This window comes from Phalacrocorax carbo, chromosome 20 (genome assembly GCF_963921805.1).
Source record: "Phalacrocorax carbo chromosome 20, bPhaCar2.1, whole genome shotgun sequence".
Classification (NCBI taxonomy): Eukaryota; Metazoa; Chordata; class Aves; order Suliformes; family Phalacrocoracidae; genus Phalacrocorax; species Phalacrocorax carbo.
Window position 1 is genome coordinate 7,567,174 of NC_087532.1, and position 27,002 is coordinate 7,594,175.

General features: G+C 41.9%; 1 protein-coding gene across 3 annotated transcripts in view; it reads left to right on the forward strand.

Moving 5' to 3' along the window:
• The window catches only part of CAPZB (capping actin protein of muscle Z-line subunit beta), a 60,481-nt gene that overhangs the window by 14,037 nt on the left and 19,442 nt on the right, over window positions 1–27,002 (forward strand). For 2 of the 3 annotated variants that reach the window (XM_064470394.1, XM_064470396.1), the window contains exons 2-4: window positions 2,608–2,697; window positions 14,101–14,222; window positions 19,590–19,703. In XM_064470394.1, coding sequence (XP_064326464.1) covers window positions 2,608–2,697; window positions 14,101–14,222; window positions 19,590–19,703 — 326 coding nt within the window. Of the gene's footprint in view, window positions 1–2,589; window positions 2,698–14,100; window positions 14,223–19,589; window positions 19,704–27,002 lie in introns of those variants that run through there. The other variant, XM_009504191.2, reaches the window with a different exon arrangement.

Below are 27,002 nucleotides of genomic sequence, written 5' to 3' on the forward strand. Positions count from 1 at the left end.
CTGGAACCAAAGGATCTGTTTGACCACAGACCTAGTTTTTAAAACCTCCCTCTCCTACAGTGAAGGAACCAGAAACAAAAGGTACTGGTAGAATTGCCTGTTCAGGTCTGAAATAGGACGTGCCAGATGTGTCCAATAGCACAAGATACCGCTATGCTCTGTCATCTGTGTGCTTTGTGTTGCCTTTTTGACTGGGCCAGCATGGATTTATGCTGGATTAAAGTGCCTGTATCACCACAGATTTACAGACAGAAATGCAGTAGAACCTGTCTTTCAGTGCTTTATGAAATCTTCCAGCAAGCCATTTAATTATTTAAATGCTCTACAAGAAAACTTGAAGAGTCCTGCTGCTCAGCCTTGCTTTTACCTCTTTGGTATCAGAAAGATACACTGTTAGTGTGTGCTTGGATATTTTTGTTTTCCCGTTGCACACAGCCACATATGCCATCCATGCATGAACCCCTTTAAGAGTCTTTGCCTTAAACAGTCTTGCTCGTGTCTTTTTACAGCTGTTTCTGAATATATTGTTATAAAATGGTCAGTCCGAGTTCTTTTGGTTAATCCATAAAACACTGCAAATGTAGATGGTCCCTCATTCAGTGTAGTTTATTCCAAAACTGTCATACTGTATAACACTTATTCTGGGGTTGTGGCTTTAGCGGTGGTTTTCAACATCATCTTTTCCCTAGGCTTTTTTGTCTATTAAACAATTCCAGCTGGCAGAGGAGGACGGAGCACTTCCGTAAGCGTTCCCACGATCCCAAAGTGAGGAGCATGACCTTGTGACCATGTGCCAGCTTTCCTTCCTTGACGTAAGAGATAGCAGGAGGTAAAGAAAATACTTGGTAAGAAAGCCTGAGCTTGGCTGCTGGATCTGGGCAGGCATAGGCCATCTAAATAGTGTCTTCCTCTGGGGCCTGCAAGGTTAGTAGCAAAGTGAGTAGTTTTGATTTCCCCTGAGCATCTAATGAAGATGATAAGTTCTGAAAATCTTGGCAATCAGTTCTGTGCGTGAACGTGATGATAGTCCATTCAGCGATTGATTTGGGGTCGCTTTCCAAGATAAATAACTTCACTCCAGATTCATTTTGGCCAAGTATTTGCTTGTCATGCTCTCTGGGTATGTAGAGAGTATGGGGGGTTTATGTGGCCTACTTGAATGTGTCGTCCTTCAGTGGCAACAGGTGACTGTCAAACTTCTGTTCTTCGTGGCAGTGCATCCTGCTTTTCAGGTGGAAGACTTGGGTCTTCAGGAGGCTGTTGGGGATCTACGGGAGCTGCTGCCTAACTGTAGAACTGGAATATTTTGCAAAGACTATGTCCTATAACCTGAACTGCATGAGAAATAAATATATAATCTCCTCAGACCAGGCTGTCTGACTTGCTGGCTGTAAAATATTTATCTTTTGATAGTGAATGGGCAGTACCTTTTAAGAAAGGCTTTCATAATGGATGTCTGCTGAACTGGGAGCTCCCTCCTTTCCTCATTGCTATGGTATAGCTTAATTGCAGGAAACACTGCTTCCGGTTTCTCCCTGACCTGGGGGCTGCTACCTGAATAATGTGATAATGGAACTGCTTTACTTTTGAAACCTTTCTTAAATAAAACTTCTGGATCTAAGCAGAACACAGGAGGGAGAAATTAAAGCTAAGCTTGTTGTACATGGGTGGCTAGAAATAGCAAAGAAAAAAGGGAGGGGAAGAAGCACTGAAACCAAACTGTTATGCTTTGGCTGTCTGGTGACCTACCGATCAATGTAACTCGTGCAGATATTGGGTACTGTTAGGCTTGCAGGAGTGTCCGTCTATATCTGTTGGCATGAAGCAGAGCTAAAGGTTGTGTCAAGATCATGGTTGATCTCATCGAGTGCGTGTGATAATGTCTGTCTGCACATTTTCTGACTCGGAAGTTAAGTTCAAGGCTTTGTTTTTTTTTCTGTCAGAACTGGATGTGAGACCAGCTGCAGTAAGCCCGTTGGAGTGTGTTGCTGTGATTTCTCTGAATAACTAGGTCCCTGATTCCTCAGATACAGGCAGCTTTTGGTGTGTGTTTTGTAGCAAGAAGGAAATAATGGATTGTACTTTGTGCGTGTTTCATTCTGTTTTTTTGATAAAGCTGAAGGAGGGAGAGCGAGCTCTGTGTTGGAACAGGAATTGTCTTTCATACTAGTTATCTTAAGCTGGACGGCACAATAGGAATGAGAAGTGTTAAAACTGTGTTGGGAGAAGGAACTTTCAGTTCTGTAACCCAAATTATTATTGAGATAGCATGGAAAAACAGTGCATTAAACATTTGCACAAACATTGGACACAGGTTTAGATGAGGTAAGGACTGGTGTTAAATGGGCGGCATAACACCAGTTAAAGCTGCGCTCTTAAATCCATGGCCTAGAACACTTTCTGTAATACCAAGTCAATAATCAGTGATGTAATGATAATGAACTTTACTGAAATCTGTTCTTGTTAATACAAAATGTGCTGCTGCTTAGAACTAAAACTGTATCTCATGTTTGGAGTCAGCAAGCGCTGCAGTTCGTGTGTGTGTGTGTGTGAATGGGATGTATTACCTGTACATATTGTGACAGACGGATGTTCTTTTTTCTGCAGAGTGACCAGCAGCTGGATTGTGCCTTGGATTTGATGAGGCGCCTGCCTCCGCAGCAGATAGAGAAGAATCTCAGTGACCTCATTGACTTGGTGAGTACTAGATGCTCTGGCCAAGTAAGGGCTGAGTCGTGGGTGTAACTAAGGTCTGGTATGCCAGAACATTTTCTGAAGCATCTTGGAGGTGTGGCGATTTGTTTCTCTCCTTGTCTTCTGGCAAGGTTGAAGAATACAGCAATTGCCTAAACAATGTCAGGAATCTATATGTTTGTTTTGGGCAAGCCAACAGGTACTGCTGCATGTGCACAGCCACGCTTTTGGATGAAGGGTCATTAGCAGCGTTCTTGATGAGGTCATCGCCAGTTTGGAGGCTGCTGTTCAGTAAAAGTAATTTGGAATAGTTGATACAAGGCTGATGCATGCCCTTGTGCGTGTGTATTATCGCCTGATAAACCACCTGCCTGTTTGTAGTTTGACGCAGGACTTGGGTGGTAGGAGCAGTGGATGTGCTCTGGCATGTGCTTCAAAGGCACTGCTGAGACAGAATATCTCACAACACTGGGGTTCTGGAGAACACCCAAATCTAGTTATAATTTGTGCTATATAAGGTATTCTGCAGTCCAGTGTGTATCCAAAAGAAGCCCTGGTCCACCATCTTCTGCCCAATATCTGTTTTCTGCTTGCCCTGAAACATTTGTTCTCCTTCTACAAACTGCTAATGAAGAAAACTAACTGGAGAAGGATGCGTATGCTCATTACTAGTTGCACAGGAATTACCTGCACATCCTGTGATGCACAGTGGGGCTGTAACAGGCTAGCTAGTGTCAGCTGTCCCTGAGAACAGTGTGTGGCACAGTTGCCTCTGGAGTAACTCAGAGTATTACTGAAATATGGATTGAATCTATATAGAACCCGTCTAGTGCAGCTGGGAAGCTATATAAATTACTTATTTCTGACCTAAGCTTCTGAGTATTTGCAGCCGGAGGATGTTGGGGCTGGAACAGGGCTGTTAGACCTTTCAGTTAAGCCTTTCCTCTTACCTGTAGTGAGATGTATGTCCCTTTTCTGTGGCAGGTCTGAATTTTATGCATGATGCTGACAAACCTTGTCTGAAACACTCTAAAAATCTGATGGTTCTGCACAGAGTAGCTGTTTGAACTAGTGCCTCTTAATTAAATTGTTTAAGTAGTATCCGAGCTGTTTGTCATCTTTGTGTGTGGAAGAGCAGCTGCTTACCAGGTAAAAGTTTAGTTGAGGAGGTCTGTTCCTAAGTGGAATTGAAGCTGGTCTTAGTGAACTTGAGAGAAGTCCCATGGTTGAAAAGCTGTGGCTGACTTTCATTTATCAAACTCTCTTTAAATACTGCTTTTAGTTACATAAGCCAAGGTACAGGTAAGAAAGCTCTGAGGGTCAGGAAAGAAATTATTCCCTGCAGGAAGGGATTATTTCTCTTTCTTGAAATCATTTAGTAATTGGCTACATCTGTGCCACCAAAACTCTTGGCAACCTAAAGCATAATTTTTGTGGCTGTTGCTGGAGGTAGGACACAGAATAACTTAATCATTGATATGATCTGGTGTGACACGGATGGTTTTCTGATGAAATTTGGAGGACTGAACGGATATCAGGGTTTGAGCAGCTCCAAGGACCATTCAAAACAATGACTTGTTTGGGGAGCAATGGTAAGCTTGACTGTGTAATTGGTATGAGGTTTTTCTAATGACTCAGAAAATTGCTGGTTGACTCTAAATGTTGGAATTACTTTTGGATGGTGCTCATTAGTGCTCTACATGCTTTCCATCAGCAACACGCTCACTGGGCTTCTTTTCATATTGCAAGTGTAACATGAAACAGACCAGTCTCAATGACGCTTGTTAGAAGAAGGGTCTGTGTGATTCCCACACCAGACATCGCAGTCCCTTCTCTCGAGTGGTGATAAAATAATTCATGAAATCCAGTATGATTTCTTTATTGTTGAGACATCTGGAGACCTCTTCCCCAGCCTGACGTCTCAAGACTGAAGTATGCACACTAGCTAGACAAGACCAGGGTATATGCTGCCACTGCCACCTGTAGTAGTTCCAAAAACATCATAAGCCTGACTTGGGCAAATAGTTTTTTGGATGAAACTTGCGAAAAAAGGTCAAACCTTTACAGCTGATGGGTTTATTCTGTTTCCTTTACCTTCACCAGACAGTAACATCGCTGAAGTAAAAGGTCAGACGCTAAACGCATGATGAGCATGAGCAGGTTCATTAAATTTGTAATAGAATTGTAAAAGATGGCACCCTTGACTTCTGCTTCCTTTGTGCTTGGTTTCCTTGCTTCATTACACTGCCATGCTGGAGTAGACGTGAAGCAGAGGCCCATATTGCCTTTTTTTTTTGTCGTCGTGAAATGTAGGCCATTACTTGATGTCTTCTTGCTGCCCAGCTTTCTGTAGTTTTTCTATAGGAATTGAGCTCCAGACTGATAAGTGAAGCTACTGTTCTGATGCTTGCTTAAGATCCATTGAAAGGAGATGAAGATGACTTAGAAAAGTCTTTGTAAGTGAAAAGGTCTCCAAAACTACTCTAGTGAGAAACTGACACCTACTTCCTAGGCTTGTGTTCCTGCTGGGAAGGATATCCGCACTAAGCTACCTCTTACTCTGTCAAAGCCATGCTCTGCTGCTGCTTTTTAATAGAAGAGCATCTTGGTGCCGATATGAGTATATGGAATATGTTCAAGGCTGTGCATTACTGCCCCCAAGTGTTGGGCTGACAAGGGAAAGGGTCCGAACTTGAACATGAAGTAAAAAAGGGTGGGTGGAAGAAGACAATTTTTGGGTCACTGGCCCTCATCAGACCAGACACTTTTCATTCATTAGCAAAGCAGTTTGTGGTTTGCCCTTTTACCACATCTGCTGTTGCATTTTTCAGACTGCCGAGTCTTCAATTAGAGTTCATCAGAGACCTTGTCAATCACAGGACTCCAGAAGTCCTGCCTGAAAGAAGCTGTGCATGGTGCTGGTAATGTGCCTTGGCATGGAACACCCTGGTTGGAATTCAGTTTGTCATTATTTGTAAATAGACTACTCGGAGGCTGTCAAAATGTACAAGAGGACTTCTGAATCTCAACAAAAACAGTTTAGTGTAGCCACATACTTTTTTAAGGACAACTAATTTAAATTAGAATAATTTTCCTTGTAGCTCCTCTGGAAACTGGGGTAACGGAAGCCTTGGAGCATCTACCTGCCTGCCAAGTTGGAACTGTAAAGCAGTTCCCATAAGAGGAGTGCTAAAGGTGACGGTACTGCTCTTACATGGAGCTGTTGTGAGGGTACGCCAGCTGATAACTCTAGTAACATTAATACAGGTTTTAATTGCATAGTATAAATATGGTCTCACCACCTTATCGCCTCACATTGTCCAGAAGTTGCTGCTGTTGATGCACTGTGCTTCTCATCGAAGTCAGTTGTGAAGACACCTCATTGCTTGCTGAAAGGAGAATATTACAGGTATTTTCTGGATGGCGATGTTTCTTGTGTTAGTTGTTTTGGCTCATGGAAATCAGAGTGGCATGAAATAAGGCAGCTGGTAGAGCTCGCTTCTGAGTGGCTAAACGGTTTATACTAGAAGATCAGAACAATCTGAGAGAACCGTCCTCCTGGTTCCTTTCTTTCAAGATAACTTGTACAATAAAGGCAGTCCCGTGGAGTTTTAGCTGTGTTCTTTCCAAGAGAAACCCTAAAGAAGGCATCAGCTTTCAGGTGGTGCTGTTGTGGAGGATCTCTTCCTAGGACGCCTCGGAAGCACGCATAACGGGGTAGGTGAGTGATAGCTGGGGTTGCAGCCTCTGGAATCCTTTTGGGTTTTTTTGCAAGACAGCTTCACTGATGTGTCTTGGAGGGGTGCATCTCTGAGAAAGCTGGATTTATTGTGCTCATGGGCCATGTGCAGCAAGTAGGGGGTCTGTGACAGGATTGTCTTGATGGCTTTGACTCGAGTATGGAAGTTGATGTGCTCTCAGTCTTGGTAAAAGTTAAGCAGGTTCCTTTTGCAAGTATGAATTTCCTGCTGAGTGTTTAATTTGGATGTTTGCCTGCGTGTATATAATATAAATTAGATGAAAAATCCAGCTGACTCAGAAGAATCAGATGGCTGGCATTAAGAGGGGTGGAGAATCGTCCTCACTAAACTGGCTCACAAAATGGACAAGCAGACTCGCCAGGAGAGTGGGGTCTGCTCACAGCCACAACTGTCTTCCTCTTTTTTTCCTCTCTAAGACTAATATCCAAGTAATACTCAACTTATTCCCAAAAGTGAAAGCTTTCTTGAAGTACAGAATCAAGTTATGCTGCCATGGAAGAAGTGAAGCTAGAGTTCTTTATAGATGTAGCAGTCAGTAACTGTACTGGTTATTTTTCAAGGTTCTGTTTGCAATTAAAGATCTGGGAGGTAATCATCTCTGCTTTCTCATCACAGGAGAATGCTTAAGTATTTTTAGTAGAACATGTTACTTTTTAGAAAAGTCCCAGAGTGATGAATTTAAAAATGTATAAACTTATAATTTTGAAATGTTTGAACAATATTCAGGACTTTGCTTCATGGCGCTAGTGTGCCTCCAGGCAAGTCTCAAATCTGCTTGCTTGCCTTCAGTAACTGAAGATACTTGAAGCTAGAGAATTTATCCCCAGAAAAACTGCATTGCTTGGGCTGCACAGACCATAAAGAATACAAGAATGTGACTGGAGCTTTTTGTGTTTTGAGTCTGAGAGTCTAAGCAGTATGCACAGTTGAGGAGAAAGATAAAATAACTGAATGCAGATGGCCAGCTGAGCACCTAGTGAGGGTAGAAGATGTTTAAAAAAAATATCAGTCCCAGTGAAAACTTCAGAGTGGAAGCAGAAGTGCCTTGACAGTCTTGTGGTCTCAAAGCTGAGTTTTTGACCTGCTGTTCTTCCTGGACTTGTTGACTTGTGTGATAGGCTCTAAGCCACCAGCAGCCAGTTGGGTTTCTAGGGCAAGGATGGTTGGCTAAAGAGAGGGCCTCTGGCTCTCTGAATAAATTCATGGTTGTTGAGAGCCAGTTTTCCATTTGGTAAGTGGCTGTAAGCAGGAGCTTTTCCAGCTAGAAAAGATTACGTCTGGATATCTTGAATGGTAATTGGAGAGAGCAATTAATATATGTAAATTGTTAATGTGGCTTAGAGCTAGCAGCACTACTTCCTTGCATGAGACTGTAAATGTGAATTTCACTTCTGGCCTCATATTCACTTACTCTTTTTCTTTTTAAGCCTAAACTGTGCCTTTTTTTCTTCCAGGCTCCTGCCACTGCACTGCTAGCGTTAGAGATCCTTAAAATGTCTGGTTTAATATCTTTCTAAAGGAGTATGTGTGTGGGAGGTCACTTGATGAACTCGAATCCTAATTAGGAATCTATCTAACATGTTTTAAAGATGGGGGAAAGCTAGGATATAGAAACATCGCTGGAGAGAGTATGCCTCTGCATGTTCCTGCCTTGTTGCTGGGTATCTCCAACACCAGCTAGACTCCAGACCCAAGCAGGCAAGACTTCCCAAGATATCGATATGCTGTGATGGCTCATGGGACTTGTGACTGGTAATGAGATACAGAAGCCTTCACCTGCAGGTCACTAGTCAAAGTCTAGGGCAGTCTAGCTGTGCCTGCCAGATGGCTAGCTTTTGTTTCTCGGTGAATTACGGAATGGTGACTCTAGCTACAGCCCTATTTTACCCAGCAAATCACATGAAGAATGCTGAGGATCCTGTTTTATGAACGGTAGTCACCTTTCAGAGCCTTTTTTAAAAATGTAGCTCCTCAAGCTGAACTGAAAAATTCTGTAACTAATATAACGTTTCTGCTAAGACATCTCTAACTACACAGACTTGGATCTGCACTCTTGTTAACGTTTGCCTTTGTCCAGAAAACCTGATTGGTTTTAATTTTGTTTTTGCTAATTCGTGCAGTGCTGGAATTCAGTGCAAATACTTGAATAAAGCTGAGCTGTTTCCAATATCAATTACATCTGGTCTTGAACACAAAAGTCCGTTTAAGTGTCATTTCATAAACAAAGCTTGAAGAATGTGTGGCCCTTGGATGTCTGATGGATCAAATTAAGATTTAGCAATGTGTGGATTTGTGGGAGTGACTTTACTAGTGGTTTTAGTCCCAAGATGAGTGGAGCCAGGCTTCCTTCTTGAGTTTCCACAACATCCGTTAGGCTGTGTCTGTGTTCTGCAGGAACAGGAAATTTTGAGGCTGTGGAATGACTCAGAAAAATTATAATAATATTTTATTAGATGCTGGCCCAGAGGGGAGGAATCTGGTCCGAAGGGGAGTCGTGTGCCAAAATGGTTATTTTGCAGGAGCGCCGGGTAACGTGCACGGGCTCTTCTTTGAATTTGCATGATTTCCCCAAGTGATGAGGGCAGTTGGTTTTGTCCATTTCCGTAATGATGTGCGTTGTCTTAAAGAATAATGAAGTCTTAAGAGTTCACATGCAATTAAAATACTTGCTTTCCTGTATGGAGGTGGCTTTTAATTAAAAGCTGCTCTAGTCACATTCAGAACCTTCATGTTATAGACATAAATGCAAAAGACAAATGGATCTGAGTGCTGCCTTTGCTGATCTTCTGAAGCTCGCTTCATCTTCCTTCTGGTTCTGTAAGGAAAAAGTGTTTCACCTTTAATTTTGCTGCATTTAACATAGTTTTCCAGTGTGTAAGGTTCCTGTGGAGGTCAGTACATGCTGACCTCTGAATAAACATGGAAAAAGACTATTTCCAAGCACAGAACCTCACACTAACAATATTGCTGTTTCAACTGTAAGCATGATTCATTTTAGTCGAGGTTGTAGAAGAAAATAATAACTGTAGTGTACTCAAGTTGAGTGGCTAGTAAGTCAAAATATTAACTGCCCTGAATATGTAAGGTGCAGAATTTGACGCAATTCAGCCAGTGTAATCAAAGCAAGGATGGAGAGTGCACATAAGACATGAAGAGCCAAAGTACTTTTATTTCCTCTAACCCTTTAGATGCTTATTTAAGGATCTTTAAAAAAAGTAATTCAGAAATGATTGTTTAGTTGATAATAAGTTCCTTTACCAGACAGTGAGTCAAAGAGGAATGATTATTAGGTTAGCTACTCCAAAAAGTGTACGGTTTCGACTTTGGCACAAGTGATTATTTGTCTTGATAGCAGAGCAGTTGACTTAATTAAAACACTGTCCACATACCTGGCTTGCTCTGATGAAGACTACTGTTACATGAGACAACAGAATCCTTGTTCAACATGCAGGAGAGTATGCTTAACTTGCTTTTCATTCAGTTTTTCTTTCCTCTGTACTACACATTCATTGTGCATCTCCTTGGGAAAAAAAAAAGATCCCACAAATGGTGTGCCCTGTTGCACGGTATGTGCTTCTCAATGATGCTGCTGTTCCGTTCCAGGCTGAACAGCTGAGTTCGGACCCCCTGAGAAGCCTCTCTATTTTTTTTCTTTCCTAATGTACATTGAGGGTGGTCTCACTCCATGACTATACATACAACCACCATAATAGATGACTGAGTGCTTATTTGTGGAAGCACGGGTGCGTTAGGGTCCGGAGTACGCTGTGGACCAAATTAAATTAATGATGGCCTTTAGCTAAAGATACAAGGTTAAGGTTGTATTCTGTATTTGACCTTCTACTGCTTAGAGCGGGAAAAACTTGTGTTATAATAAAGATGGGAGCCCAGTCTTTGCTTATAAAACAGTCCTCAGAGCTTCAGTGTTCTCATCACAGTGACGGACTGAACAAAATCGCTGCTGTGGCATTTCAGATTTTGGCCTGGGGAGTGGGTTAACTCTTGCATTTCTAAATTTAAGTCCAAGTTCCCTGGGTAATGACCGCTGGAGACATGCTGTCAGGCACCTATGTGCATTTGGGCTTTACAGTTAACGTAGAACAAGCTGATAAGAGTGGTAAACAATGAAAATCCATTGTTTCAGACTGAAAACTCAAGAGGATCGGTTGGGTTGTCTTCGCTGGGATCAGAAGATTTGGATGCTTTCTTGCTAAAGAGACACTGATTTCTGCAAGAGTTTGAATGTGCACAAAAGTTATTTAAAAGCTTTAGAAAAGTTTGAATACTTGTCATGGAGGAGATTTTACGGAAAGGTACTTGCATAGCGTAAAATAATTGTGCAGTGCTAAGCAGCTAGCTTAGCCTGCCTGTGCCAAATATCATTGCACCTTCTAAAATGCAAAGGACTTCAATTCAGAAGGAATCAAATAGTCTCCCGAACATGTAGCTGAAGTGTTTAAAGCTGCAAATTACAGTGTTCAAATTACTGCATTTGCCTTGTAAGCAGCTTTATAATGTAGAAGGGGACAACCAGTATGCATAAATCTTGTAAATTCATTCTTAGAAAGGAAGTACAGCAGCTGTTGAAAGCTGATGTAATAAATGATACCAAAATGATTCTCTTGGGGTAACTGTGCCACACTTGGATGTTTTTTCCGATAATTAGAGTTACATGAGTAATTCCATCAGCTGGAATATTTCTGTTCTTTTTATAAACACTGTTGAAATTTTCTAATACTTCCAAAGTAGATGAGTGGGTTTTCTTCCCTGTTTTGTTCTGAAAGAAGAAGAAGGGACTGTACTGCCTGGAGTCCTGGAGGGTGTCTGTACCAAAGAGACAATGGGTATATAGCCTGCTGTTACAATGGAGTATTATATCCTAGTAAGTGTATGGTCTAATGCATTCACTGTTATGGCCCTAAGATTAGCCACAGCTCTTAGAAATTGGAAAAGTGACCATGCTCATGAATATCTGTGTTACCGAATCCTCCAGAGATAAGTCTAGTTCCCTGTTACTACATGGAAGTTAAATAGATTGCATCTTAAAAATAACATGCTAAGAGTTCATTCTAGTCCATAAGAGATTGTGCACTCCCACTAAGCAGTACAGAAACAGCATACTAGGGGTGTGCTAATTTTAAAAGAAAGTTAAACTTAAAAGTTATTTGTGTGGCTTTTTGTAAGGGTCTGAAATTCAGATGGTTATTGGGAGCTTTTCTGCAAGGGAATTAACTCTGTCTTGAGTTTGGGATTTCTTTTGAAAGTGCTTTGTATGTATATTTGAGTTTGAAGAACTGTACGGCACGACCTCTCTTGCTCTCTTACCGTGCGTGTAGCGCAGGGCTTTTCCCAAAGAAATTTAACAGTGTCTGGGAAAAATGCCACTTTTCTCCAAATTGTGTTTTCATCACTATAACTCACTCTAAATGCGCGTCAGAGTGAGGAGTCCGTTCCTAGACACTTATCTCTGTGCCGATGGGCAGCTGGCCAAGGAGCAGCCGAGAAGGAGGAGTATATTCAGCTGGTCACTCGTAGGACCAACATGGAGCATAGCTCTTTAATGATGAGGTGCTTTGGGTCTTGTGTGTGCATCCGAAATTGAAGCAGTCATCTCAAGTTGCTCTCTGCCTGAAGAGTCAGCCTAAAATGAATAGCTAATGGAGATGCGAAGGAAGAGCCAAAGTGGAACCAGATGGGCTCACGAACACAGATACATCATTTCACTTAACTTGTTCCATGACACTGCTGATTTGTATCAGCTCCGTGGAGTATTAGGGTTGTCTGTTTCAGAAAAAGTAAAGATTTTTCCAAAAAGCTGCTTGCTTCCTGTCCGCTTTTATTTACTCAGTGAATGCGTAATGGTTTTGAGGTTGCTTCAGCCAGGTCTCTGAGTATCAAATGATGAATGTCAATGAGAAGCATCTAGCTTTACCCAAATGCTGAACTGCCCTGCTCTTTAATCTAGGCTCTTCAGTTATCCCTTGTTACCACATTACAGCATGTATAGACCAGAGTAAAAACCCTCAAACTAATGTTTTAGCTTTTTCAGCACTGTTAGTAACTTTATCAACCATTTCTTGGTTTTTCTCTTAGTTTTTTTAATGCGCTTATGAGGTGGTTGTGTGGGTTAGATGTTGTCTCCCTTGCTAGCCACATCTTGTTTTGTCCTTTGGCCTTTCTGGTCTTTTGTGGTCATGTTTTACATTTGTCCCTGCTTGCTTTGACTTAATACCCTCTGTCTGTTATTGCCTTGTACTTGGGATTAGGAATATTTTCGTTTTAGGCAGTTTCATCTTATGTCACATCTAGTGCACTAAAATAGTTTGCGCTTATGCTTTTGGGAGCTGTTGCGCCCCTCATTTTTTTTCTCCTTTTTCCTTTGAAATCGTACCAACTGGTTCGCTGAATCAATGACTTGAAGAGAAGAGAGCACAGTTCCATAATTTCTTTATTTCTTCCTCCCTTTTTCAGTTGTGAATTCATCACTTGATGATTAATTTTACCCTGGATTGCCTTCTGTCTTCATGCTCTCAATCAGGTTTTCATCTCTGTGATGTAGAAGAGACTCCGCATTGGTTATTTGTTTTATCCTCTGTATTAGCAAGTTGTCACCAATATAATATATTCAAGAGTTTATCAGTTGTCCTGTATTCTGTTGCGCTCCCAACTCTTGTTGGGAAAGGGTGTTTTACTTTAGTCCCCTTCCCTTAGCGGGGAATTGCGGACCACTTTTCCCAAGGGAAACGCACAATATGCTAATTGTTTAATAATAGCTCCAGGAATGATTTGTTGATCGTCCCTCGGATGAATTGGGGCACACTGCATGTGCCCTGAAGTATGTACAGGGGAGATGGAGTTCCTGGAGGAGCTGCTAGTGTGGCCAAAGCCTGCGGTATAGGAATATCGATGTTGATAACGGGGCTGCTGTCAGCCCTGGAACAAGAGGCCGTGGGATGGAATTTGCTTGATGTGCTTGTGCTTGATTCATGCTAGCTTGGGGCTGCAAAATGTCATCTCATCTCTTTGCAGTACATGAAAGCCTCTCTGCCACGTTAAAACAAGATCTTGTAGTCTTTCTCCGCATGAAGTGTAGGGAGACAGCTGGGATTATGAATCCATTAAAAGCTACCTGTGTAGGAGATGTATTTGATTTTATATCTGCACGCACACAGAGACACGCGTATTTTTATTAGCCAACATGGTAATGTTTGGCTAGCTGCCTGGAAACTATTCTAAACTCTACCCAGAGTGGGAGCTTGTGGAAAATACGTTCTAGCGTATGGATGGTGTATTCTTATAGCAGCTCCCTCGTTTCCACTCCATTATAAATATTTACCTTTATTCATCAGTCCTCGACAATCACTTTACTGGCCGTCTTTGGCAAGAAGCTAATATCAAGAATGTATATATTTAAGTGAACTGGACCACACTAGTGGTTAGGTGATTAAATCTGAAATTATTGGAGGTGGGAGCATAGGTTTGTGTTGTAACTTAACTGCAGCTTGCATTTTTTAAAAGGGTTTCTGGCTTTGGGACACGTGGGCTATTAATAACAAAATCTGTTCTTAGGGATGCCAGTCTATTTAACCTTAATGTGCTATCCTCTCTTCCCTCCCTGTTTGTTTTTTTCTCTCCAAACCATCAGGTCCCAAGCCTCTGTGAAGATCTCCTCTCCTCCGTTGATCAGCCGTTGAAGATTGCACGAGATAAGGTCGTAGGGAAAGACTATCTATTGTGTGACTACAACAGAGATGGAGACTCGTATAGGTGAGTTCATATCCAAAGCAAGGAACTAGCTGGTGTACTTTGTAGATGAAAACGACATACAAGTGTTGCATAGCCAAAAAAATAAATTTAATGATATTAAACTCTTCTCAGCAATGAAGCTGGGACTGTTTCAAATCCTCTCAAGTAAGATGTTGACTGTGGAAGTTGTTCTTGGTATTTCCCTAATGCAAAAGGGCATAAATATCTTCATCTCCAGACCACTGTGGGGTGCTTCAGTTTCAGCCAACATGGTTGTACGGCTGCTTATCTGATGACCTTTGCAAGGCAGGTCCCTGCTGTCTCTCTCCAGAACAAGATGTGTTTTATCTTGGAAACCACAGTGGTTCTGCACACTCTCTTCACTTTGATTTGCAGTCATTCATTGAAGCTTAAAATGTGATGATGTTATCTTGCTAAAGTGGTGACTAACGCATTTCTCTTAGGTTTTCTGTAGTGTAGTTAACGTCTGAGAATTAAAACCAGCCAGATCTCTAGAAGAAATGATTGTTGCAAGGTTGTAAAATCTTTGGAATGGATAACAGAAAAGAGATGACGCAAGCAGTTGGTTCAAACAAAATCATCTGCTTGTACAAAATAGGGCGGCCCTTGCCAGCTGGGAAAGGCTCTTTCACTCCTGGTTTGCAAGTGACTGAGTATGACTTCGGACATGCAGTGCCATTAGTTCTCTATGAAAATCTTGGCCCAAGCCTTTTAGCAAAGAAAAGGAATGCCTCTCTACCAAAATGGCTAATTTAGTCTGCAGACTGTAGACAAAACCACTGAAGATATTTGAACAATATAAAGTGTATGTAATTATAATGAATTTTTAAGTAGAAAGGGTTGTGATGTTGGAATGGCAAAATGAGTTTTCAGTATTTTGGTAGCCACTTCGAATGCAATCTCTTTTTTTTAATGTTCTATACCTTGCCATTAGGATGATTACAGTTGAGCGACTACTATTTGTTGAGCTATTTTTTTGTTACTATTATTTCCCTCCCCCTGCTTTTTTGCCTTGCCTGCCTCTTCTTAATGGCTGTATGACAGTGGCATAGTTCCAAATATTTAATTAAGAATCACAAAGCTTATAGTCCAGAAACCTTTGTGAATACTGCATCACCTAGCTTTTATTCTTTTCCCTTAACAAAGGGTGCTAGGCTGTGAAGTAATGACCACCATTTGTCTTCTGTCCTGAGTTAACAGCTCAGCCGTTCTGCTGTTTCTGGTTATGATTATAAGGGTTACATCTCTGGCTTTCCTTGTAGCTCCAGTGTAATAGCTTACATTTTTAGTGCTAACAATTGGAACTGATCTACAGTAAGAATCTAGTTCTGCTTTGTGCGGATTTGCAGTCGTGTTTTACATTCAGCTGGGCAGAATATTTCAAGAATTCTATTTCAAAGTGGAATTCCAGAAAATTTTTTTTCCCTTTGGCTCAGGCCATCGTTGCAGAAGCAGGTAAGCTTCTAAAGGACTCTAGTTGGCTTCAAGTGATTTGAGTTGCAGGAAAGGTACTTACCTAAACTGAGAGCGTATCTGTGTGTAGATGAGTAACACAGAGAACGTGCTGAGATTCATTTTGTCTTAGAAATAGGAGGAGGAGACTGACAGTGGATCAAAGTTTGACAGTACACCAGGATTGTGGCTGAGAGTAAATCGTAATGAGGTGTTTTTTTTTTAATATAACCTACTGTAGTGGGCAAAGAAGTCAGAAGGCTCTACGGTGAAGTGTTCACTCATGTTCTTCAGGGTACTAGTCTAACATTGGATGTTTGGTCAATCTTCTACAAAAGAGCCTGGCACCTTTTAAAAGCACGTGTGCGTTAAGCTTCTGTGTCTAAGTTGGTCAGATCTATGTTGGCAGCTACATGCACTTCATCAGTTCTAAATTAGTAGCTAGAATAGAGTTTTATAGCTTCTGCCCTCCACAAGGTGTGCTCACGGAGCTGCATCCTCTCTGGCAGATGCGAGAGAAGGGATTAGATCCTCTATTTCTTGTGGGTCTTTCAAGAGATGCTTTCTCACTGAAGTTGTGATCCGTTTCTCGCACTCCCCTCGCATCCTGCTTAGGCTGTCGACACGAGCATCTATCACCAGAGGGACGGGAGACTTGAAAAGGCACTTGTTAAACATTATTGTGACATGCTGCATTGCAGCTAATAACACTTGCTCCTCCTCGCCCCTCCGTGTTTAATTAGTGCATGTGGCAGCCCTTTCTTTAAGGTTAGTTTCATGCTTGCCTCTGAAATTTGCTCAATCTCTTTCTGAGAAGATATTTAAATAGTTACAAGGAAACAGGAGGGCTTAGGGTTTTTTTTAAAGCACTTAAAAATTATCAGAACTTATTAAGTAATGCGGTTTCAGAAAAGCAGTTTCATTTGTTTGTATAGAAGAGGCATAATGTATTAATTGCTGGCATTAAAGAATGCTGTTCTTTAAGGCTTTTGATTCAAGCATTCTGGATTGAAGTGATTCTTCCTTCTGGAATTGATTGGTCTCAGCTCTGTTTTGTGAAGTAAATTCTTTCCTTCAGCACAAAGCAAAAGCCTTTGAAAACCCAGCGATACTAATATGTGCATGTGTTAATCCCATTCTGTGCCTGTGTTCAGACACGGTTATTCATACCTCATAAAATCTGAAGTTGTTACTGGGAAGTGGCTCTTGCACTAATTTAATCAATTAGGCCAAAATCTAGGAAGAGTTTACTGTGCTTTTAAAAGCTTTTGATATTTCCACAAAGGTTTTTCAGAACCACACGCTCGATTAGAAGTCCCAAGCAGTACTCTTCTCTGCCTGCAACATGCTACACCCCCAATTACTCCACACTCTAATCTGAACACCAGTTTTCTTCTTTTTGGGGAGGTTCCTAATTGCTTTTCTTTCAGTCTCAATCTAAGGATTTGAAAGCATTCTGCAGACAAGTGAAGTGAGCCTCATGTACTTTGGCAGGAAAGGTGGAGCTAGGTGGTCAGACTTTCTCGCTGGGAACCAAGTTTTATAGGTGTGGGTTTTTTGAGTGGCTTTGCATTTTGACTGGGAATTAGCTTTGGAAGAAAGCTGCTGCGGGATGTTTGGCCCTTCAGGTAATAACTCCATCGGTTGCATGGGGCAGCACACAGGGAAATGAATATCCTAATGCTTAGCCCGTCACGGTTTGCTCCTTCCTCACATTTAGGCAGACTTGATTCTCTCTGTGTCAAACATGGATCAGACCAGAAGGTGGTTTTTTGGAGTCTCTCTTGGATCTTCATAAATAGATAATTTTCGGTTTCTTCATGTTGTTGCTCTGCTACTTGTGGGAGCCGCCTTTTGCGCGCATGGTCTCGCAGGCGCTTCTGTGAGTGCTCCTGCAATAACAAAGGTTTGTGGAGGATATCAAACAGCCGTGGAATCCACATTGTAAAGGCTGAGCTTTTATTAATTTTTTTTTAAATATATATATATAAAAGACTTCAAGGTCCCTGACTTTGTCCATACATTTCCACTCTAAGTATGTTTGATCACTCTATTAAATGGAATCCTTATGGGGAATTTGGTGCCAACAACACTGAAACCTGTTAGCTGAAACAAAAAACATTCTCTTCTAGGGAAATTAGAGGTCTGACTTTTGAAATTTAAGTGCTTGTCCATCTGTCTTTCTTCAAATAGCCTCCATTTAAGTTTTTAAACGCATTGTGAGTACTCTTCCACAAAAAGAAAAAAAAATACAGGGTTGTGTCATGACGTTGGTTTTGGTTTTTTAGATGAAGTTGCTGCTGGCTCCAACAGTAATGAGTTGAAAATGCCACAGTCTGCTAGCTAGGAGAATCTGTGTCACTAGGCTTCCCCTAAGTCCCATTCCTGCAGGCTTCAAAAGACATCTAATGTTTACAATTGAAGTGTCTTGACTGTGGCTTCTACATGGGTTCTCTGTTCACTGATTTCCTCGTACGTGATGGAGAAGCACCGTGTTCCAAATCTACAGAAAACAATAGAATTTTTTTGGAAACTGCCATTTAAAATTTAGTAGAGAGAGAAAAAGCGAGCGCATCCTGATGAACGCTGCTGCTAAGGGAGCAGGACGCTTCTGCATTGCCTGGCAGACAAACCCTGGCTTTGCTTTTGCAGACTTCATGATAGCAAGGTCAGTGCTCTGTCTGCTTGAACTTCTTTGGCATCGCTTGGTTTTGTGCGTGCTGCCTGGTGGGTGTAGGTGTGCCATGTGGGAACCCTGCAGGTAGCACCGGTGGTGATTTTTGTCCGGATCTTTTCCAGGTTTCAGAGAGTTGTTAGGTAAAGGAGCACTGCTGTAGCTGTTGACTTTTCTCCAAAGCAACTGAGTTTTAAGCAACTGCTTTAAAATGAGAACAACCGCCTGAAAAGCATTGCTCCGGGTGGGAGTGACATAATGATTTAGCTTTTCCTGGTGTCTCACCTTTTGAGTCAGATGTGGTGGGGAGGAGTGAAGTGTTGTGAAAGCGCAAAGCCAGAGTGAAGCAGAGCCCGTTCTGTGTGCTTTGCATTAAACAGATGTCAAACCTAGATGCCTTTCTAAGAAATTAATAACAAATGGCTACTGAGGAAAAAGCCCTTACGTATGGGCTGCATTAAGCCCTAGCACTAGTAGGCTGGAGTATTTTGGAAAGTGAGTAGGTAAAGTGTAGAGGTACCTTTCTTTAAACTAACGTTGATGCATGTAGGTTGGTTATTCCAAAGGGGAATGAAAAGGAGAATGCAGGTTTACGGAATGGGAATTGTAATAAGTCTCAAGCAGATGGGCAAAGGGTTCCATTAATCTTTTAATACCAAATCTTTCATTAAGAGCACAAAACCTCTGCCACACCTGCAGAAATCATAGCAAAACCTGCAGCTTTACAAACCGTGTTTTATACCCTTCAAACTGGTCAAATGTTTTCCTAATGTTATGCTAAAAGTGGAATTTATTTCAAAGAAAATAGTGGAGGAGAATTTGGACCTTAATTGCAGACAGCGGTGTTTGGCTCAAATACTGTCAGATCCCAAATAAAGTACACAACTTATTTGTATTTGCATGAAAGTAATTTTAAATATCTGATGTGCAACAGCTGAGGCCTTATTTTTGAATATTTAAGAAGGAACAGATTCAAACCCAAGCGTGATTATTTATATAGCAGAAATGTGAAGATGGGTAGGGTTCCCCAGGTATAGTGTAAACTTTGAGGAGTCAGTGTCCCCTTTTTGACAGCGTTTGAAATGGCTGTTGAGGCTGAAAATCTTGTTGATAGACTGCTCTTGGCACCTTCTGGGTTTTTGGAAGTTCAGCATCTGTGGATGAGGTCAGATCTGATCTCAAACCTTTCAGAGTTTGTCTCGGTTGTCTAACTGTCTCTATTTTCCTTGTGTCTTTGGCAGATCACCATGGAGTAACAAATATGATCCTCCCCTGGAAGACGGTGCCATGCCATCTGCTCGCCTGCGCAAGCTGGAGGTGGAAGCCAACAATGCCTTTGACCAGTACAGAGACTTGTATGTCAGTTCTACCGTACAGAGCCCTCTGCTTTCTTTGTTTCCTTCAGCAGGCATGCAGTACACACAGAGAGTCTAAAATGTGATCACTAGCTGCCTCTGAGAGTGGCATACCACTGTATAGCAGGGGAAGGAAGGGTAGGCAGCTGCTGAGCTGCTGGTGGGAAGCGTATCCGCTGTGATTTCACAATATGAAAACAGGATTCAATTTGTCAGCTGATGCTAAAGGGAGATGCTGAGGTGCTCTCTTGCCTCCCTCCCCCTTTAAGAGATTAATGGCCTCTTTGTCCCAAAATGACCTGTGTTCTCTTTGATCTTCACTAAGTTCAGTCTCAAACCACCTGCTTTTTCCATTCCCTCAAGACTGTACTCTCAAAATATCTATATATATAGCAGTAACTTTCCCATCTTCCAGCAAAATGACAGGCACAAGTATACTGAAATGCAGCAGTTGTGTGGGGATTAATATAGTTCTGCTGCAAGGGCCATTCCCTGATGCTTGTTTTAGTCCCTGTCTTGTTAGAGGCATAAAGCAAAGGAATTAATAGAGCATGTGTAAGATAAACGTAGGTCAGGCAGTGTCTTTTATTAAAGCAGCAATAGGAAACCATCCGGGTGCCTTGTCAGGTGAACAGTTTTTCTAAAAAAGTAGGAGTGCGCTGGTCTCGCATTGCAGTCACATCCAAGGTCTTGACGTGGTCAGGTTTAGCTGTCATCTATACAGATTGTGGTCTCCTAAGCTGCGATGGGATGGAAATAGCTATGCTAAACCTAAAAAGCAAGTGTGCCTTGCAAAGCAAAATGAACTTATTGCCTTATCCAGTAACGGGATGCTTCTTATTGGAGATGCCTGATAGCCATGAAAAAGGTGAACAAACCTCACTGCTGCTTCATGTTGTCCAAAAATGGAGATAAGACAGATCCTTAGATGTGGTTCATCATGTGTCACTGTCCTGTTACAACGCTAGCAAAAGCAGGTAAAAAGGTATTTTTCCTGCTAGATTTTCTACTCATTTTAAGAAGTGACTTGATGTGAAGATTACGCATTTGGACAGGCCACATTTACACTTTTGTCATAGGTATCAAGCTTTTACCTATTTTCATGCATTGTTTTCATAGATGTCCAACTTCTCTTGTAAGTAACAGTTGTCACTGGTAGCTGAACTTAGTGGAAGAGGGGAATTTCGCATACGCGGCAGAGAAGTTTGCAGTTACTCCCCAGGGGCAGAGCAGACTGGGACCAGTAGGATTTTCAGTACACTAACCTGAAAATGAGTAGGTTTGTAGAACCAATGCTGGGTTTTCTTAAATCCCTCTCTGATCAGATGGCCATGAAGTCGTGGCTGGATACAATAACTCCTTTAAAAAGGCTTGATTTGCAGGAAGCAAAGCGCGATACCGGTTACTCTCAGGTACAGGTTACTTGGGTGAATCTGCTGAACCCTGTTCAGCATGTGGTACAACGGTAGTCTCATATATTGTATGGAAGTAAAAGGCAAGATTGTATCAAATTTCATCTTTCAGTTTGTCCGAGCTTTATAGGCAATACATTGTTAGAGGGCAGATGGGAGGGATTTCTCACAAAGACTTCATTCTCGTGTCATCAGGCAGAAATAGCGGAGGTATTATGGCTTGCTGTGTAGTCAGACTAGATAGGCGCATCTGTCAGCACAGTCCGCTTTGCTGCATGTTATGATCTCAAAAATGTGTCAGAAAAAGAGGAGAAGGGTGGCTTACATTTTGCTGAGTGGTATAAAAATTTTGGCATTTTTGGAAGGAATTTGCAAAGTTTGGGAAACTTAACCTGACTGTTTGAAGGGTTCCTCATGCTTGAAATTGGAAATGATTTGTACTGTACCTACAACAGAGATTTGGATAGAAACATGCTTTTGTTCTAGTAGTTGGACTCTGCAGTTTCCTTAAGACAATTGGATCTTGTATTTTGACAGCGGAAACTTAATTTTTACTTGGAGATCGGGGCGGGTGTGTGTGGAAATGAGGTGGGGGTAACAAGAGCCAGCTTTTCTCACTGCTGCTTGCTGGTCTTGCCAACATATCAGGTTGGGAATGACTGTAGCAATTACCGGCATAACAGCTGCCGAAGCCATGTGGGAGCCTGAAGTGTGGGGAAGGTTGTAGTGGGAACAAGATGGCAATTGCTGTGATGTAATGTCCATGGTCTGCTAGAGCTGGAAACTAATATTGCGTGCCCACCGTAAAGTCAGGAGTAGGTCTGAGCCATGTGATGTCGATTAAAGGTGTCACTGGCCTTCTGGTTTGGCAGTTTGCAGCGCTGGGAAAGGAGTGCACGATGCACTGGTTCCAGGACAGGGTTATCAGTGTCGTTTTGAATTCTGGAGCCAGTGACAACAGAGACTTTCAAGCATTGCAAAATTTCAGGCTCGTTTGAAGGCGTTGATGTATTAATCAAAAAAATAAGTAGCGTGCTCACCATCTGCAGTTCTGTATCTTTTGTGGAAATTACAGTTTCTGTTATAGAGGAAGATTTATTACCTTCCAGTAACGGTGCTCATTTTGCCAGCGGTGTGCAAAAACAGTTTCTTGAATTGACCTGCAGGGACTTTCATTGTCTCCGGACACTCTGATGGGGTTGTCTGTCCAGAGAGACCATTCATAGGTGACACAAATCTCATTGATGCTTTGCATTAACAATTTTCTTTAGAAGTGTGAGTGTAAGTGCAGGGGCTGTTGCACTGTTAGACTTTCAGCTTGCATTGCAGATTAAGAGGATGAAAAGGAAGTGGAGAGAGAAATCTCTGATCTGACACGTGGGGTTCTCATACAGCAGTCCCTTAAGCGCCTGTTCTGTCCTTCTCTCTACGGGGTAGAGAATGTTTTTGAACTACACCTCTAACCACAGCTATGCTGTGTTTTATGGTAGAGAGGTAACAGTTAATACAAAAATAATCTTATGTAAGCAGGCATTCAGAGAGAACACCGGGCTCCAGTGTGCTTGAATTTCTTGGGCTGTTAGACATTTTATTCATATAATGAGGGTTTCTGCTGGGTTTTTCAAAGCAGTTTGTGGCTTTGTTTCCAGCCTTGCTGGGTAAGGCTGCTGGATCTTGTGCTTGCAGCATTCTAGTCAGTGTGGACTGCCCATCTTAGAAAAACGTTGTGTATCTTAATACCTTATAAGCACTTGTCTCTGAGACGTTGCTCTGCACGGTACTCGCTTCACTCCCCAGCTTTAAAATACATCTTATACTAGTTGGTCCAGCGGGGAGCGCAAGAGGAAGAACTTTCCTTTCTATGGAAAAATAAGTACTTTGGAGAATATGTGCTATTCCCGCTCTGCTCCTAGTATACGGTCCAAGCTTCCTCTGGATTATATCCCATTTTACCTTGAGGCACAGTAAGAGATAATATCTCAGAGAGTTCATCTCGGGTGTCTCCCAAGACTTCAGATAGTTTCAGTTTTTCCTTGTGTCAGTCCCATTTGGCCCACATACCATTCAGTTTTAGATTTCTGTTCTAATCAGGTGTGGTAAGTATCCACCTACGTTTTCAGTGAGTCATCGGCATGTATTTGCTGTTTCCCAAGGGGTTGGCACCTGCTAGCGTGGGTGTTTTGAAGGAAACAGCCTGTTATGCATTTGTTAACAATTTGTGTGAAATAATCCATACAGATTTGCTTGTGGGTGCCTGGTCTTAAATTTGAGTTTTGTCCCCAAAAGCTTATTGGCCAGCACGCTGAGTGACTGTAGTGTGAAAACAAGTTTGGAGAAGTCTTGTAGTATTGCATGGAGTTGTTTCAAATCATGAAAGCTTGAGAAGAAAACCTTTCCTGAATCTTCAGTGCCTCCAACCAGCGCTGAGTTGTTCCCTGTAAGTGTCTGTTTTAATGCAAACAACCTTTAAGTATCTCTAGAGTTGCCCACCTTTTATTTCTGGAGGGATGTTCATGTCTCTTTGGGTTAAAGAGGAATTATACTAGGTTTTAATTCCTGCCCTGTTATCTGTTGAGCAAGCAGCATATTTCTTGGTTATCTGTTTTAGCAAAATGCATGTCACTTTTCCAAAAAAACAACTGTGTAATTTTGATCTCCTGCTGCCAGGTTTAACTCAGACACTGCCTGAAGCTAATGCCCTGGTATGTTTTTGTTCAGTAGGTTATTATTCCCAGATGGAAGTCTAATATCTTACACCATTCAGTTAGAGCCTTGGCTCTCCACTTCCAATATCGCAAAGATAATTTCTTCAAACACATGGTTGTAATTTATTGCCCTTTGCTTGACGTGTGTGTGCCATTGATTGAAATCAAAGCGTAATGAGGACCAGGGCATCTGGATAAATCTATCTATTTTAGATTCTGTGTTCTGTTGTTTTGGGTTGGAGATAATCAGTGCTTTAATTAAGTAATGTAATCGCTCTTTGTTGTCTGGAAGAAATCATTTCTGAAGTGATTAAATAGACCTCCCTGGGGAAGGATGCTGCTGATCTGAATATTTCTACAAACAAGATGAGCTCTGGCAACTTTGGACCGGTTTAGTAAGCCGACGTACATTTAGAAAGCTGTCCCTTACCTCTTTGTTGCTTGGGCTAAATTGGCTTTATTGGCACTTTTGATTTTTAACAGCTCTTAAAAAAAAATAAAAATAAGATAAAATGCTTCTCTTAATCACGCTGCTCCTGAAAATGTTTTTATTGATTAAGGTTTTGAGTTTCCTCAGAGTAAGCCATGAAGCCTTTTGAACTTCAGCTTCTGTCTGTGTTTTGATGTTGATCCACTTTGAATTTGTTGTATTAGAGCTCTGGACAAGGAATTTGGTAGGAGTGGAAGGAGGTCTGGGAGAGGATTGACCTCTAAAATGTCTTCACTGTGTGTAATCCACTTATTATTGAATTTTGGATTGGTATCCTGTCCAAAATGGAGTTAGTCACTCAAATTTCTGATGGCGTTAGCAGTGCTGAGGGTGGCTCCCCTGCCAACCAAGCGTTTGCAGAACTCTGCAGCACAGATCCTGCCTAAACTGAACACCCATCACCTTTCTCTTTTCAGCTGGAGGAGGCAAGGCTGCAGTCATCTCCTGTGTGCATGTGCCTCCAGGAACATGTAGATTCAGGAGCCTTTTGCTAGAGAGCTTTAAGGGACTGTACTGCTGGTCAGGTACAGCAGTGAAGTCCCAGTGACAGGCAAGCTTAACCTATAATTTTTGAAGTGCTCAGGGCTGACTCTTGTTCTTATCAGCGTGTTTAATCCCACTGAACAGCCTCAATTTGCTTCAGGGATGTCTCATTTTGGCTTGACTCTGTGGCTCTTTGCCACTGAACTCTGTGCCATCATCTCAACCGCCAAGTATGTTCAGATGTCCTGTAAGCTACTGGATAGCTTTCCCCTTTTTAGCTGTTTTTACCCTTTTTATTCTTTAATTGTGTGCTTGAACCACCTCTGAAATTAGCCTTTGTCTTGGTATGAAAAAAATGGCAAACCTGTTAATGCTGCCCTGAGATTAAATCTTTCGGAGTGCTGCTGTCGCTTGTTATCTAACTTCTCCTTCCCTGCCTTGTGTATCGCTTTACCTGCTCCGGTACGTCTCTTTGCCTGGTCTGATAGGCCACGCGATTCTGTGAGTGGGGTTCATTCCTCTCCAATTTTGAAAATACTTTGCACTTCTCACAAGGTTCGTAGCAAATTTGATTATTTTGTGTATGGAACAGCACCGATTCCACCAAGTAAATAAAAGGAGAGCACCAGATGTAAGAGGCGTAATTAGTGCTTCGGGTTTCAGCACAGCCTGCCAGCGCTCGCGCCCGTAGGTGTGCATGGGGGAGCAGGCGCTGAGCTTCGATTCCTGCAGCCTGCAGTGCAACTTTCAACTCACAAAGTGATTAGGCAGCTGTGAGCTCTTTATATAAGCGTTCGGTCTGTGTTTAGATGTAAACCTAGTTTGCCTAAACTAAAAACCCATGGAAAGCTTTGAAGTGACTTTATTGCCATTAGCTCACTGTTCCTCATTAATGGTTACTAGCCCTTTGTGATGGCTTTCTCTTGGGCATGATAGTTACTGTGGTTTTCACAGCAAGGGCCCTGCAGATTGAATCCAGATGCATTTGTTATGCATCCTAGCACTAAGGAAACCTGACTTTCCATCTCACTGCTGGCTAGGCTTTTGCACAATAGGGTGTGACATCAGGATTATGTCATCTGTGAGATTCTTGCCTCCGGGTTAGACTGATAAGTACAAGATGAAGTCTCATAAGACAGACCTAAACTGCCAAGATGCTTGCTGTTTAATGTTTGTGCTTTTAAAATTAAAACCATGATGTTTTCCCAAGGAAATTGTTTAGATGTAAGAGTAAACAGAGCAGTGTTGGGGTCCCTTCCTTAACTCGCCCATGGGCAGCTCAAAACTCAAGAGAGAATCAGTATTGAAGTTGTTGATATATATTACACAGATTAGAGCAAGTTTGGAGGAAGAGAGGAAAAAAGCAAGCATACTGTCATGCTGTGAAAACTAAATTAGCTGCCTTTTTTTTTTCTTCCTTTCTTTGGGTGCTTCATTTTGGAGCAGCTCTTTACAGGCTACATTCTTATCTTCTGAATCTGAGATATTCAGCAGAGGAGGAGTTTTTCCCTTGGGTTCCCACGGTTCTCTGTGATTACATAAAATCTGAACACTGGAGAGGGAAAGCTTGGATTGGGAGGTCATCACTGATGATGCAGCACTATCCTCAGACACCATTCTCTGAAGGTTTTAAATCCCTAGTAAGAAATTACTCACATGCTTTCAAAATGGAGTGAGACTAAATTTGAAAATGTCAGTTTATGATGATCTGGAATTTTTGAACTGATTAACAATTCATGGCTGTGCTTGCGCTACAGAGACTTGCCTCGTGCTCTCACAAACGTACGGTGTTATAATGATGGAAAATTGAAGACAGAGTAACTTAACAAATAATAGCTGTCTCGTAGCATGTCTGATATAAGCCTATTCTGAAGAAAGAAGTATGTCACGTGCAATCTGTACTCCACACAGGCTATGGCAAACTTAATACATGACACAGAAGGCTGCTGTTGCTGTCTTCTCCCCTCCTACCCGTGTTTGAGTTATAGCTGGCAGAGTGTAAAATGTGTCAGACTGTCGGTGGATGAAGCAGTGGGCTGTCTCTGCTGAGCGTGCCGGTCGAACGGATGGGTACGGGTGAAAGATTTGTAAGCAGTCGGCGCTTCCTGGTAGTTAATGAACCGGTTAGGCGTTTGGACGTGTTACAAAGTGACCCATTGTCTTGCTTATTAGGTGGCTAATGGAACTGTTTCCAGGTGACTTCTCAAAA